Source organism: Uloborus diversus, chromosome 5 (genome assembly GCF_026930045.1).
Source record: "Uloborus diversus isolate 005 chromosome 5, Udiv.v.3.1, whole genome shotgun sequence".
Classification (NCBI taxonomy): Eukaryota; Metazoa; Arthropoda; class Arachnida; order Araneae; family Uloboridae; genus Uloborus; species Uloborus diversus.
This window is the reverse complement of record NC_072735.1, coordinates 137,556,938-137,574,566: the sequence shown is the minus strand read 5'-3', so window position 1 is coordinate 137,574,566 and position 17,629 is coordinate 137,556,938. Positions and strand designations below refer to the sequence as shown.

Genomic DNA, 17,629 nt, shown 5'->3' with positions numbered 1-17,629 from the left:
TTTTAAAAAAATTCTTTTGTTATTAAGTAATTTGTTTAAAGTTCTGTTCCAGAAATGTAAAACATTGTCCATTGTACCAATACTGAAATTTTGATATTTTTGCAATCAAATTGAACCAATATAAGTGTAAGTTAGAAAAATTTCATTTTTTTTTTCATTGTTCAGTGCAATGATAAAAGTTTCAAAGCTTTAGATGCATTAACTAAGTTCATAACAGTTAATAATATTGACAATAACCTAAGAGCAGCAATTAATAAAAGAAAAGAAGCTATTTATTGCTCATTAAAGATAATTGAAATAAAAAAATTAGTTTGAGGGTACAGCACTTATTTTCTTTTTCACATTTTGTATCACGTACTGTTTAGAAAGTTGTGAGTAATACGAGAAACTGAATACCGCTTCAGATAATTGAAAGGCATTGCTCTAATTCAAGGATGCCCACTACAGAGGTCATAGGGAATATTGCACCAATGATATTTTTAGGGAGGAGTGTTTTAGGGGCATTTCTCTTTTCTTTGGCATTTAGTAGGATGCCATTGCTGTTCGGTGGGAGGAGGAGTGGCTCCCCTATCTTATTGCACATACACATGTATACTTATGTTCAAGAAAGAACAACATTTATCATATTATGAGCTTGTAGAAAAACATGTGTGTTAAATTTGAATCATTTAAATAGAATAAGTTTGAGTTCTTAATGCCAGCAAACTAAAGCACCAAATGTTGAAAAATATTATCATCACATTTTTTAGAGCAATTGCTATGCCTTAATAATTTGAACGGACCATCAACATTATGGTTTGTAGCAAGGATTTTTTTTTTAAGTGATTATTTTATGTTAAGCATGGAAAATTTATGTTGAAGAGTTGGGCTTTTGGACTTGGTTCTGTTTTGTGTTGTATATTAGTTTGCTTAAAGTGAAAGGTAAAACTCTCTTGAAGTCATTTTGATGTAGGCAAGCTTTCTTTCGTTCCAATAACCATATGCATAGATTGTTATTAATTGTTTATGCATGCACATATTTTTGTGCATCAACAGTATAACTTCAATTTAACAATACCTGGTTTAACTATTTCTTCAATTTAATGATACGTTTCTCTGGTCCTGATTTTACTGCATTGAATGTCTGTGCTCCTCAGTTTGACAATAACTTTTTCCAGTCCCTTGACAATCGTCAAATTGGGGTTATACTGTATGTTAGAAAGAGAGGCCAAAGGAATCTTTGTTAAATGTATGTTTCCTGCCTTCTAAAAATGCGCCAAAATTGATTTGAATAAACAAAAATGCTGTCATCAAATTTATAACATTCTCTGATTTTCTTATGAAATACTTTAAAATATTTCATATATTGATACAATAAATTCTCGGTTATCCCGGGAATAAGGTGGCACAGTAACCGCGGATAAGCAAAAACCGTGGATATAATTCAAATAATAGATTTAAAAAAAATATATTTAGTGTATACAATACCAAAAAAATATTGATAACACTCACACAAACATTTAAATTATAACTAAAAACATTGCTACATTGCTTCAACTAACATTGAATATAAAAATATGTTTGTAAAATCCAAAAGCAAACAATAACACAATAATAAGTTTTAAAAAAAAATTGTGAAAAAACCCGCAGATAATACAACCGCCTCTAATCAGGAGTTTACTGTAGGTACAATTGATGTCTTGAATGCTACAAATTTCATATTGAGATCTTTAACATTAATTAATGTCGTGAATATAACATGTTTTGCTTTGAACAACTCTTCTTAAAAATGTGTTTTTCCTAGGTAGTGAAACTAGATTAATAGGAAGGTTAATGATTGTGAGTGGGAAAACTGGGCGTGTTCTTCGTTGGGTGCAAGTACCTGATGGAAAAGAAAGTTACTACTCACCTCAACTTTTGACTCATTCTGATGGTATTTAAAATTTATTATTTTCATATCAACATAATAGCACTGTTATAAATTCATTGTTAATTATTCAGCAATGTATGCTATTTTTCAATAGTTTTTGAACATCTCAACATGAATAAATTACCCACGTTTTAATGCACAAAAATTGCAAATTACTGCAGACATGTGTTTTGGGGTTACTTTTTCAATTCAAAGAAATGTGAGCTTTTGGATGAAAAGTCATCTGAGCAAAGCGAACAAATGCTCATATTTCTTTGCATTGAAAAAGAGGTTTCTTGTAACCCCGAAACACATGTTAGCAGTAATTTGCAATTTTTGTGCATCAAAACGTTAATAATTCTTTCTATTAATTTTCAAGCCCAAACAGGGCCTGATTACCACACAGGCTGACTAGGCCTAGGGCCCCATATTCCTAAGAAGCCCCATATTTTTTCATAGCATTGCAACAGTATGAAAAATACATTTATTTAAAAAATAAATAAATTATGACTTACTAATTGGAAAACAACTTCTTTAAAGGGGAATTTTTAATCATTCTGCCAGTAACGAATTTACTAGGTCACGATTATGAGGAAATCCCAAGGGAGATTCATAAATGCACATAAGTGATTTATACATATTTGTATGATTATTAGACACACAGGCATCCAAAAGTGCATTTGTGCTTTAAAAATGTAAATCAAACACTAGTCTTCAGGGGGCCTCCGAATTAATGTGGGCCTAGGGCCTCACTTTTAGCTAGTCGGGTCCTGAGCCCAAAGGTATTATTCGTTATTCATTAACTTAACATGGTATAGCTATAAAAACAAGTTTTTTTTTTTTTTGAGAAAATTTGTAACTTGTATTTTACAGTTAAGAACTTTTTCTCGTATAACATTAGTACAGTAGCCCCTCGTTACATCTTGCCTTGTTATATCGGTCATTCGGATATATTGCTCTTTTCTTCTGTCTCCGGAAATATTAAAGCCTAAAATAAGAAGAAAAAAATTTTGCTTTAAGTTTGAAACCATTTCTGAAAACATATGGTATTGTTCAGTGAAGGTCTATTTCTTCTTTGTTTTGTCAAGAAACAAAGGAAGCTATTCTTCTAAATTTGCTGGAAAAACAGCAGCAAATACTTATCTTTGTATATTTTGGACAATTCACGCAATATCTTTATAATTTATAGCCAATGTGTTATTATGGTGCATTAGCAAAATTATTGAAAAGTTTCAGTGCTGCCCATTCAGTAGTTTTTGCATGAAAGAGTAACATACATCCACACATACATACAAACTTTCGCTTTTATACTAGTAGTGAGATGCATTGAAACCTCGTTATAGCGAATACCAATACAACAAAATGTCAGTCTCAACAAAATTAATTTTCAATCCTGATTTAATATCTGTACATTGTTTGAATTCCGTTACAACAAAATTTCTGTTACAACAAACAAATTGTGCAGTCCCTTGAAGTTTGTTGTAATAATATTTCATTGTATTTCTTAAATATTTCAATTTGAGAGGCTTCATTTTCCGTATCTTGTTTAATAATTTATAGGAGCGAATTTAGTTCTCTTTGGAACTGGAGGTGAAACCCATGGTGGATCTCTGTGGTTCATAAAATTGAAAGATCTAATGACTGGCGAAGTGAATCGAGTATGTAAACGCATTAATTTATGTACAATTTATGTACACTTGTGATAAAATTTCATGATTAAAGATTTGCATTTCTGAATTACACTTTTATTTACCTTGAATGAATGGAAACCATTGTTATGTTGCTAGAAAATTGTTCTTCATTTTTTAATCTTGATTGATGTTTTATTTATTGATTTGTTTATTTATTCATTTATTGATTTTTTCAAGGCAAAAAAAATTTACTCTGATCGATTTAAAGGCATCATGACTCCACCTGTTCTAATAGATGTTACTGGTGATGGTGTCTTAGATATTATTATGGCTATGTTCAATTCTTCGGTTATAGCTTTCAATGGACTTGATTTTTCTAGAATTTGGGAGTATCATCAGCCATCTTCAGAGACATATAGGTAAAATTTTATATAGTTCTATTAAAATCGAATGGTTATTGTACATAATTTTGATTTTGTATGTGCTATAACTAATACCTGTTTTAAAAGTATTAAACTCTATTACACAAAGGTGTAAAAATTGGTAAAATTTAAAAAATTACATTTTTTGAGATGAATTAACAATGAAACGATATGGCACTAGCAAAAATTATTAGTTACTACTATATATAGTTGAATGGTTGCCAAACAAATGCTTACATATGTACTAAACACGACAAGTTTAAATTGAAGGAGTTATCTTAGAGTGGCAAGAATTGTAGAAAAATTGACCATTGTTTGGCCAAATTTACAACTTTAGGTCCAACAATGCTTGATTTTTTTTATTATTTTTAAGTCAAAATTAAGTTTGTAATATTTGCAAAAGAAAACATTACTTGATTGAATGTAAACATTATGTGTCCTTTGATTAAATTAAGCTTATACATAAGTGTCATACTGGATAGAATAAATTTTTGTTGACCATACAGCAATATGTAATATGCTAGATTATGTAGCAAAATAAGACTATTTTTTACACTTAAGTCATATGTGTAACACTATAAACTAATTTAATTTTATTTAAAAATTATATTTTATGTAAAAGTTGTATAATATGTGATACCTTTCAAAGCAGTTTCCAATATGAGAACCTGGTTTTCAATAACATGTATTAAAAAAAGTTTGTCGTCTTCTGCACTCAATTTGTTTTTTTGAACATACAGAAGCAAAAACAAAATTTTTTAAGTCTTCACAACGTCTCATTATACGTAGATTGATGTAAAACCTTTCTTCTTCACCTGATGACAGTAGTCTTTGATTTTGAAGTTGCTTCATCAGAAAAATCGCCTTCAAGAAGTTCCAATTTTGGAACAGACATGAAACGTGATTTTAGCTTCTTGTTTTCTTTCTTACTGACACCTTATACAGGGTTGCTCACAAGGCTGGAAAGGGGTCCTGGCGCAGATTGTGCCATTAATTTTGAAGTCTTTTTAGGGGGAATCAGTCTTGTTTGGGGAGCTCAGTTGCATTTGAGGGGTGCACCATTGCTATTGAAGGGATGTTGGCACCCTTGTTATGCAAATTATAGCCAATAATATTATATACTTTAATTTCCATGGCAAATCAAATGAATGATAGGTACGAGATCTCTAGGGTGGAATGGCCTGCCTTTGATTCTCATAAGATGTATTTTCTCTATTATTTGCATGATTTTTTCATAGAACAATATGAACTTGCATATTGGTTAATTGTGTCGATATGTCCTGTACTTAAATTGTAACTAATGAAAACCTCTTGCTCGCTAACGCTATGAGAAAATTCCTGACTACACTTCTACCTTTCGAGGAAGAATATTTGTTTTTGTAATCAAGTGTTGTTTTAATCTTTAAAGAGGCAAAAAAAAGCATCAAAGGTCACCTTAAAAAGGGCAGTTCACAGCCCCTCCTAAAAATGTTTGGGGGAACACTACTTTGCCAAATGTAGCTTTTATTATTTTTTTTTAATTGTAAGGTTTAATCTTTGATTTATATTAATTCTTCAACTATTTTTTCATTTCATATTTTTCCCCCCGTTATTAAATATGTAATACATTTATTGATCCATAATGTTTTGCATTTCTTTGGTTTTCCTAATACATAAGTTATAAAAAGACAAATTTTTTCTACAAAGAGATAGAAAACATGAGCTTACTCAAAATGCGTTGCTTATAAAAATTTAGTTTTCAACTTATAATCTAATTTTTCTTTTCAGTACTCCAGGAGTTGGATACTTTAATAATGATTCTGTTCCTGATTTTATAATCACCTATCAAACAGGACCTGGATTTCCTATTTATTATTTCACACAGGTAATTCATGTTGAGTTCTGGAGCTTTTCGGTTTACACTATGACACAGTTTAAATAGAACTTGAGAACTTACAATAGAAATCATTTCTTACACAATTAGTTTTGATTACACTCGATTTAGTATGCTTTATATTTTTTAAATTATAGGATGACTGTAAGACATTACACAAAGGTAAACATTTCATTTTTCAGGTTTATTGATTTATTATTAACACCTAATATAGTTTTACCATTGTGCTGAAAATGAAATTGTAAAGACAGTAAAATTTAACTCTTAAGTTCACGGGTTCTTATATCCTTGATTCTGAGAACTTTCTGAATTGAAACGAGGTTCATTGTAATCTCAAACCACTTATATTTAAAAAAAATTCTTTTATTTTTATCAATAATCAATATTAGCGTTCATGTAAATATATGGAAGTATTCCTAGTAATTAAAACTTTGTACAAGCTATAAAGGATTAGTATGAATGTATCCCTCTCATTTCATGCACTTCTTACATAAACCCTTTTTGGTAAACTTCCATTACATTAATGTTAGTTACATGACTTAAATTTTTAAAAGGCAGACTATAATCAAAATCAATTGTTTATTTCTTTCTAGATTAGTTTTTACTTTGATAAATATTGAAAAAAAAATTCCTGAAGAAAGGTGTCTGCTTCTTTTCAATTTTAATTTTTAATGTAACTTATGATTTGTTATTTTTTTCCTACATTTTTTTTTTTTCTTTTAGTTTATTGCTATTAGTTATGTTATTTTGCTTTTATTTATTTCAGTTATATATTATTTTGCTTTGCATTACATCAAGGCTTATGGCTCTAAAAGAGTAAATTTGAAAGTGAGTTATAATTTTATGTTCTTTATAAAATGTAGAGTAAAATGCCTGGTTATGCTTTTTTTTTTTTTTTTTTTTTTTTTTGAGGCAAAAAATAAATAAGAAAAATGCATCCACTATACTTGGAGGATAGGGCAACATATCATATGCAATACTTATTAAATTATTGTATTTCCAATTCACGTTATTAATGTTACATACATCATCTAAACTGTAGTAATGTAGTTAACCCAAAAAAATATCAGGCATTGGATTTATGAAATGACATGATAAAATGATGGCATAAAATTAAACCTGGCACAGTTTAAAAAAAACTCATGTAATCTGATTATGAATGGTAGGAAATTAAACCTGGCGCAATTAAAAAAAACTATTTATCATATAATCTGATTATGAAAACTGTTCAGTTCATGAGTTACAACATGTAACAACTATATAAAACAAATATATAAAATCCAATACATGTCAAAAAAAAAAAATTTTGCACTTTTTTAAAGCATAATATATTTTGCTTAATTAAACATGTGCCAAATAATAATTTTGAAAATCCTTGCACTTTTTCCATTTTATTATTTATTTTTTAATAACATAAGGGAGGAAAATGGTGGCAGCAGATTTATTCTACTCTATGATGCTTTTTACTTGAGATTATTGTAAATGATTTTTTTTATCTAACCATTATTACCTGTTTAGGTTTTTTTTGTTTTTTTTTTTTTGCATTGCTTGAGTAATCAGTTGCATTAGAGCCGCTATATAGATAGGCTGACACCTCAGCTTAAGTTTAGCCATTTTGGATTGGATTTTTCATTGTTGCGCTGCTAGGGTTACCAGAGCAAAATTTCGAGTTTCGCCAAATTTGCTGAAGATAATACTCTATTTAATAAACAATTCACATGCCGCAAATAATCGCTCACAGTGAACAATCACCAAACATGATTACTCACCAGAAAAGGCAACCACTCAAATACACGCTCTGATCCAAAAAGGCTAATCTTAAGCTGATGCGCCGACTCGTATATATAGGGGCCTTAAGTTGCATTATTTGTAAAATGATGTGTCAAATAACTGCTTAGTTGCAGCTATTGTTCTCTGACATAGTTTAGTATATTGAGCATAGACTTTTGTTATAAAGTTTTTCAATGATGAGTGAATTAATCAAATCATCATTTTCAGAAATGACTTTTAGTATGATAGCTCATTCATAAAAAAAAGACATTGACATGAAATTAAACGTGGCACAGTTAAAAGAAAACTATTTTTCATGTAATCTGATTATGAAAGGTAGGAAATTCAACCTGGCACAGTTAAAAATTATTTTTCATGTATTCTGATTATGAAAACTGTTTAGCTCATGAATTATGTCTATGAAAACTGTTTAGCTCATGAATTATGTCATTTCTTTTACATAAACAGCATATATAGGAACATGAAGAAACCTATTTTTTAACGTTCATCATTTCAGCATTTTTGAATCAATCATTTTTATGTTCTCCTTAGAACTTGAGCATACAAAGTTCACTCTTATGTTCACTTGGTTTCATTCTTGTTTTAAAAGTAAACATTATGGTCTGTTAATTTGGGATATGTATCAGTCAATAGATGTGTATAAATGTGTGAATATATTCATATGCATATTTTTTACAGACGACAATCTTGGATGGAAGAACAGGGAAACCACTTCTAGCACAACCTATTAAAATGGTGGTTGGCACTCAGACATCTTCATTAGTAATCAGTGTAAAAGGGACAGGAAATGATATATTCTTATACTGGGTGTCCGATTGCCATGGCTCTAAAAATAATTCTAATCTGGAGTATGATTTCTTGAAAGGTGAGTTATATTGTTATGCTAATATAAACATGACAGAAGAAACTCGAGAGAAGGCAGAAGTATACAGTATTTCAGTAAGAATATAGAATTTTTTTTCCTTAACTTATTCACGCACCAATACCAGTTAGCGTAAATGTCGTCAAGAGTTTTATTTATTTATTTTTGTAATGAAACCATGCTGTGTATAAGATTGTTAATTTATATTTAAAACCTTAGTTATGATTTTTATATTTTAGTTTTGGAGTTAAAACTGGGGCCGATAAAAATCCGAAAATAAAAATGTGCATAGTGTAATACAGATAGAGTACTATACTGCCAAAGGCAGATAAAGGGTAGTAACTGCAATTTTTTTTTTTTTTTTTTTGCAATAATGTCATTTATTGTATGTTAGCTTCATTGTACAAAGCTTGATTATTTGGTTTCAGCTGAAGAAAAACATGAAAAAAATGAGCTGACATCACATGACTTCCTTTTACTCCAATTTAATTTCATTTCCCCATTACTGGAAATTTTAATGTGATTTAATAGTTTACTCTCTAAATATGACCAACAGTGGCCAAATTAAAACAGATTTTTAAAAAAAAATCCCCAAATTTGTTGCCAAGTTGGCGACAAAACTTGGCGACCAAAAGACTGGCGATATATTACCAAGATAAATAAATACCTTTGTGCTGAATAGTAAAGTCAGACCAAACAACGTAAGTAGAAGCACAAATTTGTAAATTACAGCAAAATTACAAATTTGTGCTTCTACTTACGTTGTTTGGTCTGACTTTAATATTACCAAGGATCCGCCAAATTATAACACCACTTGAGTTTACATCCAAATTAACAATGAGTTCCCCCCTCCCCCCAAAAAGATGTAAAAGACCCCCTAGAGTGCAACCAAAAAGGGAGGTGCACAACTAGACCCCACTAGGAGTCTACGTACCAAATTTCAACTTTCTAGGACATACCGTTCTTGAGTTATGCAACATACATACATACATACTACATACAGACGTCACGAGAAAATTTGTTGTAATTAACTCAGAAATCATCATTATGGATATTCGCGTGTCTATACGTTCTTAGGCACTTATCCACGTGTGGTCGAGTTGAAAAAAAAACTCAATATTCATTCGGGGTGAGTAAAATGGAAATTAAAGTCGATTTCTGAGTGAAAATTTTTTCGCGAATGCAATACTTCCTTTTTTGTAAAAGGAAGTAAAAAAGTAATTACATTTCTGTATTGTTAGCAATGTTGAATCCAAAATGTGTTTCTTCAAATCTCTCTTAACTCTTCTCTGCAGATACTGTCGTTTCCCTGCCCACAGCAGGATAAATTTAGAGGTGTAGTGTAATCAGAAACACCCAAGCACATACACAAATATATGTACTGTATGAATATACATCTATACATTTGTGAAATTTTTTAGTTTGAGCTTTTTAAATTTTATAGGATTGAATCATATTTCGGTATAAAATTTAACATTCTGACTTTACTTTCAGCCAACAATTGTGTATTCTTTTTTTCTTTTGCTGAAATATTTTATTTTTATGTTCATTCACCTCTGGTTAAAAGATTTTAATTTTCCTTTTTACAAAATTTCTTATAGAAATTTGTTTTTCCAAAAGGCAAAAACTTTATATTGAAGAAATTACAATGCAAATTTAAGCGAATATTGTGCCGTAATTTTCTTTTTTTTTTTTTTTTTTTTTTGTCGCTTAATTAAGATCTGATACTTTTACATGATTATCAATGTTGTTCTATTGCTATATATCTAATGACAAAATTATTTTTCTTTAAGGGACAAGTGTTCATGAACAATCAAGGGCTGATTTTTGCAAATTGCGTTTTAAAGAAAAGTTATTTACAAAAATGTATGCTTTGACCAGCCATATGTCCTCTCCTGGAAAAGTAATTTATGATTCAGGTAAAGAAAAGTAATTTTTTTTAGAAATAAATGTTTGTAAATTTATTTTAATCTTTGGAGATTATGTTTTAATACATTTAATGAATATTTGAATTTCTTTTTTAAAAGTGCATATAAATTTAACCATTGCGTGGATCATACTTTCATTGCCAGGGATCAATCCAGGTTTTTATTTTTAGATCCACATTTTGTAAAAAAAAGGACATTTGTGTGTGTGTTTTGTGAAAAAAAGACTGGGAGTTTTGAAGGAATTTTTCTTTCATTTATTTTTTGTGAAAAACATCCAATCAATGTCTGTGAAATGTAAACCAAAATAGCATTGAATTTACATGTCAAAATTGAACTTATCACGAAAAAAGAAACATGATCGCGATTAATAGATAATCATGACGGTTTTACGAAAGCTATTCTCTAAACAATCCACGCATCTTTAACATATATGTTTTTATAACATAAAAAAAGTTGCTTGTTTGTAATGTTTTCATAACGTAAAATTAATCATCAAAAAGAAATGAAAACCGGCTTCTCTAAATATCCTGAAACAGCAGAGCTTTTTTAAACGTCAAACAATGCTATAGGGGGGGGGGGGAGTAAGATCTCATAACATGCGTCAACAAATCTAAGATCAAAAAGGATGGAAATTACTTGCACAATGCACATACAAATGAAATCATTAAGTTTATTTTTTTTTAAAAATTGAACAATGGAAAAACCATTTTTAACGAAAATGGAGTCAAGTTTTCCATAAAATAGGTTCATTTATATTAGTCTTTTGTGTATCAACAAACTTAAACTTTTGTTACACCATATAAATAAGTCAAGTTGTTTTGGAAAATTGTATGACTTTCCTGTGTTTTATATGGGGGGAGGAGGGGCACTACCAATTACCACCTTGGGGACTGTACCTGTTAGTTGCGCCACTGTGAAAAGCACTTATTCATATTTAATGTCCTTTATGAACATAAAATGGAGAAAAATTTATCTCTCTGAAGGAGTGCCCATGCACTGCTTGGCTTGCTTGGGCAGATTTTTTGTTACTGGTACATATTATAATTTATAATTCATGTGAAAAGTAAAAATACTTTCCAGCTATTTTTCAACACATGTAATGTTTAGAAGTTTTATTATATTTTACTGGTTTGGAGATATTCATGTTATATATTCATGATTATAATGTTTTGTTTTTAATTTTTTCCCCTAGACCTCAGAAAAGCAACAGAATATAGCAATCCTATAAATTACACGGCTTTAGGATTAGAGTTTCTGTACAGACATCCTAGTTATCAAGAAGATTATAGAATGTATGCTGATGAAAATGTTGATTTTGAGAACCATGTGTTACAACAAGACTTTGCAGATTTACCTAATCAGTATGATGATATTCAGTTAGAGAAAATGCTTAGTCGTCAACCCCAATCGGGTAGGAATTATCCAGATTTTGCTTCATATAGTTTACCTGATTACCAAAATGACGGATCATTTTACATGCCGCAAGGAAATTCTGGCAACGAAGGCTATTACCCAGCCAACTACCAATCCTCTGCCTATCGTGTTAAGAAGCCAAGAACGAAAAAGATAAATCTTTGGCCAAGACAGTATCTGCCTGTTCCAAATAGCAGGCCACGTTTTTTCCCTCGTGGTCCAACTAATGCTCAAGTGAAAAGAAAACGACGATCAGTTTCAAAAGCATCAGTAAGATACAAACAGGAACTTACCAAACCGAGAAGGAGTTATAGTGGTATATTTTCACTTTTATTTATTTAAACCTATAAATTATATATTCAACATGTTTATTTTTACATACAATATTAATCAGCATTAACTTTTATTGAGATTATGCTGAGTGGGTTTGAATTTTAAATTAGTAAAACACTTGTTATACTGTAGCCTCACAATGAAGCGTTTTAGCAAGTTCTTAAAATTTGGAATTGTTATTTCTACGTAGAATTAACAAATAATAAGCACTGAAAAATATGTCAGCTGGTTTCAATGTGTACTAAGTTCTTTCATCTTAAATTTCCTTTTAAAAAATTAATATAAAATATGCAAGAGCATTTTTAAACAGTTAACAATTTTTAATGCTGACTTATTGATTAGTTTTCTTCCCACCTTCTCTAAAAAAAAAAAAAACTGTTGCTTTTTATGCATTTTTTAAACAAAATATTTGCCTTACATTGTGTAGCTTTAGAACATTGTGAAATCTAATTTGAAAATATGCTTGTACATTTTTCTAAAAAGCTTTTATGTAAAATAAAGAAATACCTTAGTGCAGAAAAGTAAACAAAATTATTACAACTTTAAATCGCATAAATTTGCAAAGAACTGTAGACGGTTATTTAACCCCAAAACTCTCTGCAGTTTGCTGCAAACTTGTGCAATTTAATGTTGTAATGATCTTGTTTAACTTTTATGTGGTTCTGTTTAGTTTAGTTTATTTATTTTTTACTTAATAAACCCTTCAAAATGATCAAAGGAAAAAAATAATATTTTTCTCACCATGGTAAATAAACTGCTTACAGTAAATGTGAGGTGTAATTAATGTACAGATTTTTTAATGTTCTTTTTATTTCATGACAGGCAAATATAGAATAAAGAGACATGTAGGCCCACATGATGGAGGAGGAATACAGAGAACCATATCTACAGGTTAAACAAATTTTGCATATTTTCCTTTTTTTTTTTGTTTTGGTAACATTATACAGTAAAACCTGTAAAGTTGACCACCCTTGTAAGTTGACCACCTGTCTATGTTGACCGCTTTTGTCAGGAACGGAATTAGTCCTATCTCATATAATGAAGGAAAACCTCTGTAACTCGACCACCTCTCTATCTTGACCACTAATGTACGCCAAATTTGGTTTGGAGTATTGTAAAAAACCCTTTATAAGTTGACCACTTGGTTTATTTTTTTAAACTTTCTTCAGCAAATTATTTTATTTTATTATTTACTTATTTTTTATTATTCTTTCTTTTTTTTTTTTTTTTTTTTTTTTTTTGAAAGCTTTCCAAAAATGTTTTTAATGCTTTGATGACCGAATAGCATTTTACTAACTAAACAGCAGCATAAAGCTTATGCTGCTCTTTATTCTCCACACTTGTTTTTCATTTGTTGTTCTATTTGAGATAGCTTTTTGTACTCTATTCAGTGAAAACAGGTGTCAGTAGAAAAGTTCAGTCTTTTCTTTCAGTTGCAATATGTTGTGGCAACACAGGAATCGTGCTAAAAAGAGCAGGCCCGGATCTATACATTTTGGGTCACCCCTGCAGCAAAATATCTAGGGCCCCTCCCTAGTGGCCAGCAGTGTCTATTTGTAAAGTGAATAAGTCTTAGTGCTAGTTTTTTTTTTTTCTATTTTTTCTTCAATTTCTAGGGTCGTTAGCCCATTTAAGTACGTGGGCCCCTCGCACTGCAGGTACGCAGATCTGGGACTGCTAATGAATAAAGTTACATTTTTCTGGTGCAAAGGATTAAGATATAGGACATTTTAATTTTCCCTTTATGAACTGGGAGAGTCGCGCTTATTGCTCTTTGTGCTATAAGTTGTACAAAAAAGGCTTGAAAAAGAAAGTTAGCTGAACTTGAGATTAATGAAAAGTATGAAATATTATATTAAAATTAATTGAAAATAGAGAAAGTCAGAGAAAATCAGCCGGCACATATGGAATTTATAAAACTACTGTCTAATGCAGTTAAAAACAAGGAAAAAATAACAAAATTATTTGAATAGTATTTTTAACTGTTGTTTCACTTTCAATAATGTTAAACAATGAAAGTGAGTTGAACAGAAAGAATAAGGGTGAATTACTCAAAAAATGAGTACATGGTGCAAGAAATGACAAAAAATTTAAAAAAAAATCATTACCACCCTTTATAAGTTGACCACCAAAGTACTGCACCGCGAGTGGTCAACTTACACAGGTTTCACTGTACTATGTTTTAAAAAGTTTTTAATATCTATGTGAGATCATGCACGTCATTTCAATTTTTCTAAGGGGGGGGGGGGGCAAAGGGTATGTTTTCACAACAAATTATCAAAAAATAACAAAAACCACTCCCATCTTGTATATTAATATAGAGCAATTCCACGAAAATGTCAACCTGAGCATCAAAATTTCAATATTAACAAAACAAAAAGTATTGTATATCATTTAAAAGCTTGAAATATATATTTTTAAAGTGTACCAAACTAAATTTTAATTTATATTTTTTGTATTGAAAATAAGCTGTAACAGCTTATATCTTTTCCAGATTTTTGGGGGAAAATTTGACATGTAGTAATCAAGTTTTTTTCTAAAACAAATTCTAACTAAAAGGAAAGACTGTTAATGTATTTTGTTCTACTCATAATACAGTTTTATACTGGAAAGTTATATCAATAAATATCTATATAGTGTTTCGTTCAGAAACAATCTTAAAATCAGATTGTAAATGTCAGTCAGTTACCATAAAAAATCAACTTTTTCCCCTCAGCATAAAAATTATTGGTGAAAATTTTCCAAAATTCATATTCTTTACCTACATCAGAAGTATTCAAATGCTGAATAAGTACAATTAGAAGTTTACATTTGGAACACCGAAAAATTCCTTTGGTAACTGACTGACACTTTATATGGTAACTGACTGACATTCTGTTTAACTTTAAAATGTCTGCAATGTATTTAATTTAATACTCCTGAAAACAGAATTATTTTATTTTTAGCCCTTTAAGTGATATCAAACAAACCAACTCTCTTAATTTTTAAGAATAATAATATTATGAATTATGCATTAAGAATTATGCTATATTTTATTGATTTTATTCATTATTCATTCTTTCATAATTTAGTAATGCTTGAGCCTAAATTTCAAAAATAATTGCCTATTGGAAAAATACATCAATTCAAAACAAAAGAGGCAAGCATTTTACAGTCAGTACAGCCAAATGACAAATTTACAATATCGAAACTTTCACAGGGAGGAAGAAAATTCAGAAATATGGGAAATGACTGCTAGTAAAGAACACTTCTATGGAGTTTCTTGTGATCTACAATATTTTGTAGCAAGAGTGATAGATGGTAATAAGGGAAAGGCTAAGGTGAAATTCTTGATAAAAGAACTTGTTCCATGTTCAATCATATGAGTGGCTAAGATGATGTAGAGGAAATAGAAATATTTTGCTTTGTATATAGCTCAATAATTTTACAAGGGTGTGATCTATTTTTAAATATTGACGACAAAGAAAATATTTTCAAATCCTCTAGCAATTAATATATATATATATATATATATATATATATATGAGGGGAAAAGAGGTTATCGATAGAAAAAAAATATTTTAATCGCTTTTCTTGTGTGTAGAGTTTTATTTACAAATTATAAGGCTGTTAGACATTTGGTCAAAAACATTTATAGGTGCTACAAAAAATACTATCAAAGGAAATGCTGCAGTTATAACATCCTACAGTTTTTGTCATTGTATATATTACAGCTAGGGTACACTGAGGGTGTAAACTACTTTAACAAAACACTAGGTAGCACAAAATTGTTATTTTGATGTTAAAAATCAATTTTTATATACGTTTTGTATCGCCCTCGCTTTTAAATGTCATAATTAGCATATTAAAGCTATATTTTGTAATAATTTTCTATATAGTCTATTATTTTGGGGGTCCTCATAGACTGAGGGTCCCCTGGTCTAGACCTAAAGGCAGAGAAAGATCTGCTTTTGTGTACACTTATTTGTATGTTTTACTGCATAATTCTGAATTTTGTCTATTAGAATATATAGAAAATTTACAAATGTCAGCCAGTTAGCTTACGAAGCTATTTTAATTACTCTAACTTTGTTATTTTAGTTAATATTTTTAAAATCAAATGCCGTATGCCGGAAGGTTATTCATTTTTCTTTGATCCCAATTGAAATTTATGAATAATTCCTTTTGCTTTCAGAGGAGAAAATTTTATTGAATCTAGATTACTTTTCTCAGAGGTTGCATTCATGTCAGTCAGTTACTATGCCTTTAATTTTTTTTGATCATCTAAAATGTATTTTATCAACTATACCATTAAATTCAGCTTGAAGAAATCAATAAACTAGGTGAAAATGTTTTTCTTTTTTTTTAAATAGATATTTTGTGTTGCATGTTTGTAATATCAGTCAGTTGCCAATCTGTCAGTGAATTACAAACTTGTTGTAAATACTGCAAATCTTTATTTTAGCAATACACTGGTCGCCTAGTATATGAATCCTATTTGTTCTAAGCAGTTTTGATTCCATAAAGCAGCTCATTCAATAAAGCGGCTAGTTCAAAAAAGCTGCATTTTGTTCTGTTTTTGGCAATTTGATTCATTAAAGCAGTTGATTCAATTTTTCACTGATTCAATTTACCGGAGTTCACTGTATCAAACCTAACAAATGTATTTTCATTGCTTGCCTTTTATGCAAATGTATTTATTTGTTTTGCTGCTTAATTTTAAAAATTTGCATTAGTATATTTAGAAAATTTCAAAATTTGTCAGTCAGTTACCAAGCTGTTCAAATTACTGTAATTCTTTATTGTAGCAATATTTTCCAACTCAAATGCCATAGGCCGAAAGTTTATTCATTGTTCTTTGATCCTGATTTGAATTTAATAAAAATTCCTTTTACTTTCAGAAAAATCTCTTTTTGAATCAGTATTACTTTTCACATAGGCTGCATTCATGTCAGTCAGTTACCAAGCTTTTAACTATTTTTCTAAAATCATCCAATATGTATTTTGGAAATTCAATTATACCGTAAAATTCTGCTTAAAAAGTACAATAAGCGAAGAAAAAATATGTTTTTAAAAGTTAATATTTGTGGTTTATGTTTCAAAATACTTCTTGTTTTGCTCTGTGAATGTCAGTCAGTTACCTGTGGAATTGCCCTATATTAATTTCTCAAAGTCATGAAAGGGGCAATTGCCCCCTCCAGATCCCCTAAACAATTAGTATATGGGCTCTTAAAATTCTTATAAAATGCCTGTGTGTGGCATTAGGCACTTCAGAACTTTTAACTCCCGTAATGTCTGTGTGTGATCTTATAATTCTGAAGTGGAAATCTGTTATGTATATCTCACTCACCATTACAAACCACAACTGCACATTAAAAAAAAGCTTTAAATTTGCATTGAATGCTTTAAATTTTGGTATAAAACCAATTTTATTTTTGTTCACTGCTTTTAGTGTATATAAATTGATGATTGTTTTTACCACTAAGGTTGTTCAAGCAGGCAAGGCAAC

The 17,629-nt window shown here is 29.9% G+C and overlaps 1 protein-coding gene across 1 annotated transcript in view; it reads left to right on the top strand.

Annotated features, from left to right (window-relative positions):
- Positions 1-17,629, top strand: part of LOC129222185 (uncharacterized) — a 30,239-nt gene that overhangs the window by 8,291 nt on the left and 4,319 nt on the right. The window contains exons 5-12 of the mRNA XM_054856652.1: positions 1,784-1,912; positions 3,449-3,546; positions 3,757-3,938; positions 5,709-5,805; positions 8,284-8,470; positions 10,261-10,386; positions 11,588-12,124; positions 12,964-13,032. Coding sequence (XP_054712627.1) covers positions 1,784-1,912; positions 3,449-3,546; positions 3,757-3,938; positions 5,709-5,805; positions 8,284-8,470; positions 10,261-10,386; positions 11,588-12,124; positions 12,964-13,032 — 1,425 coding nt within the window. The remainder of the gene's footprint in view (positions 1-1,783; positions 1,913-3,448; positions 3,547-3,756; positions 3,939-5,708; positions 5,806-8,283; positions 8,471-10,260; positions 10,387-11,587; positions 12,125-12,963; positions 13,033-17,629) is intronic.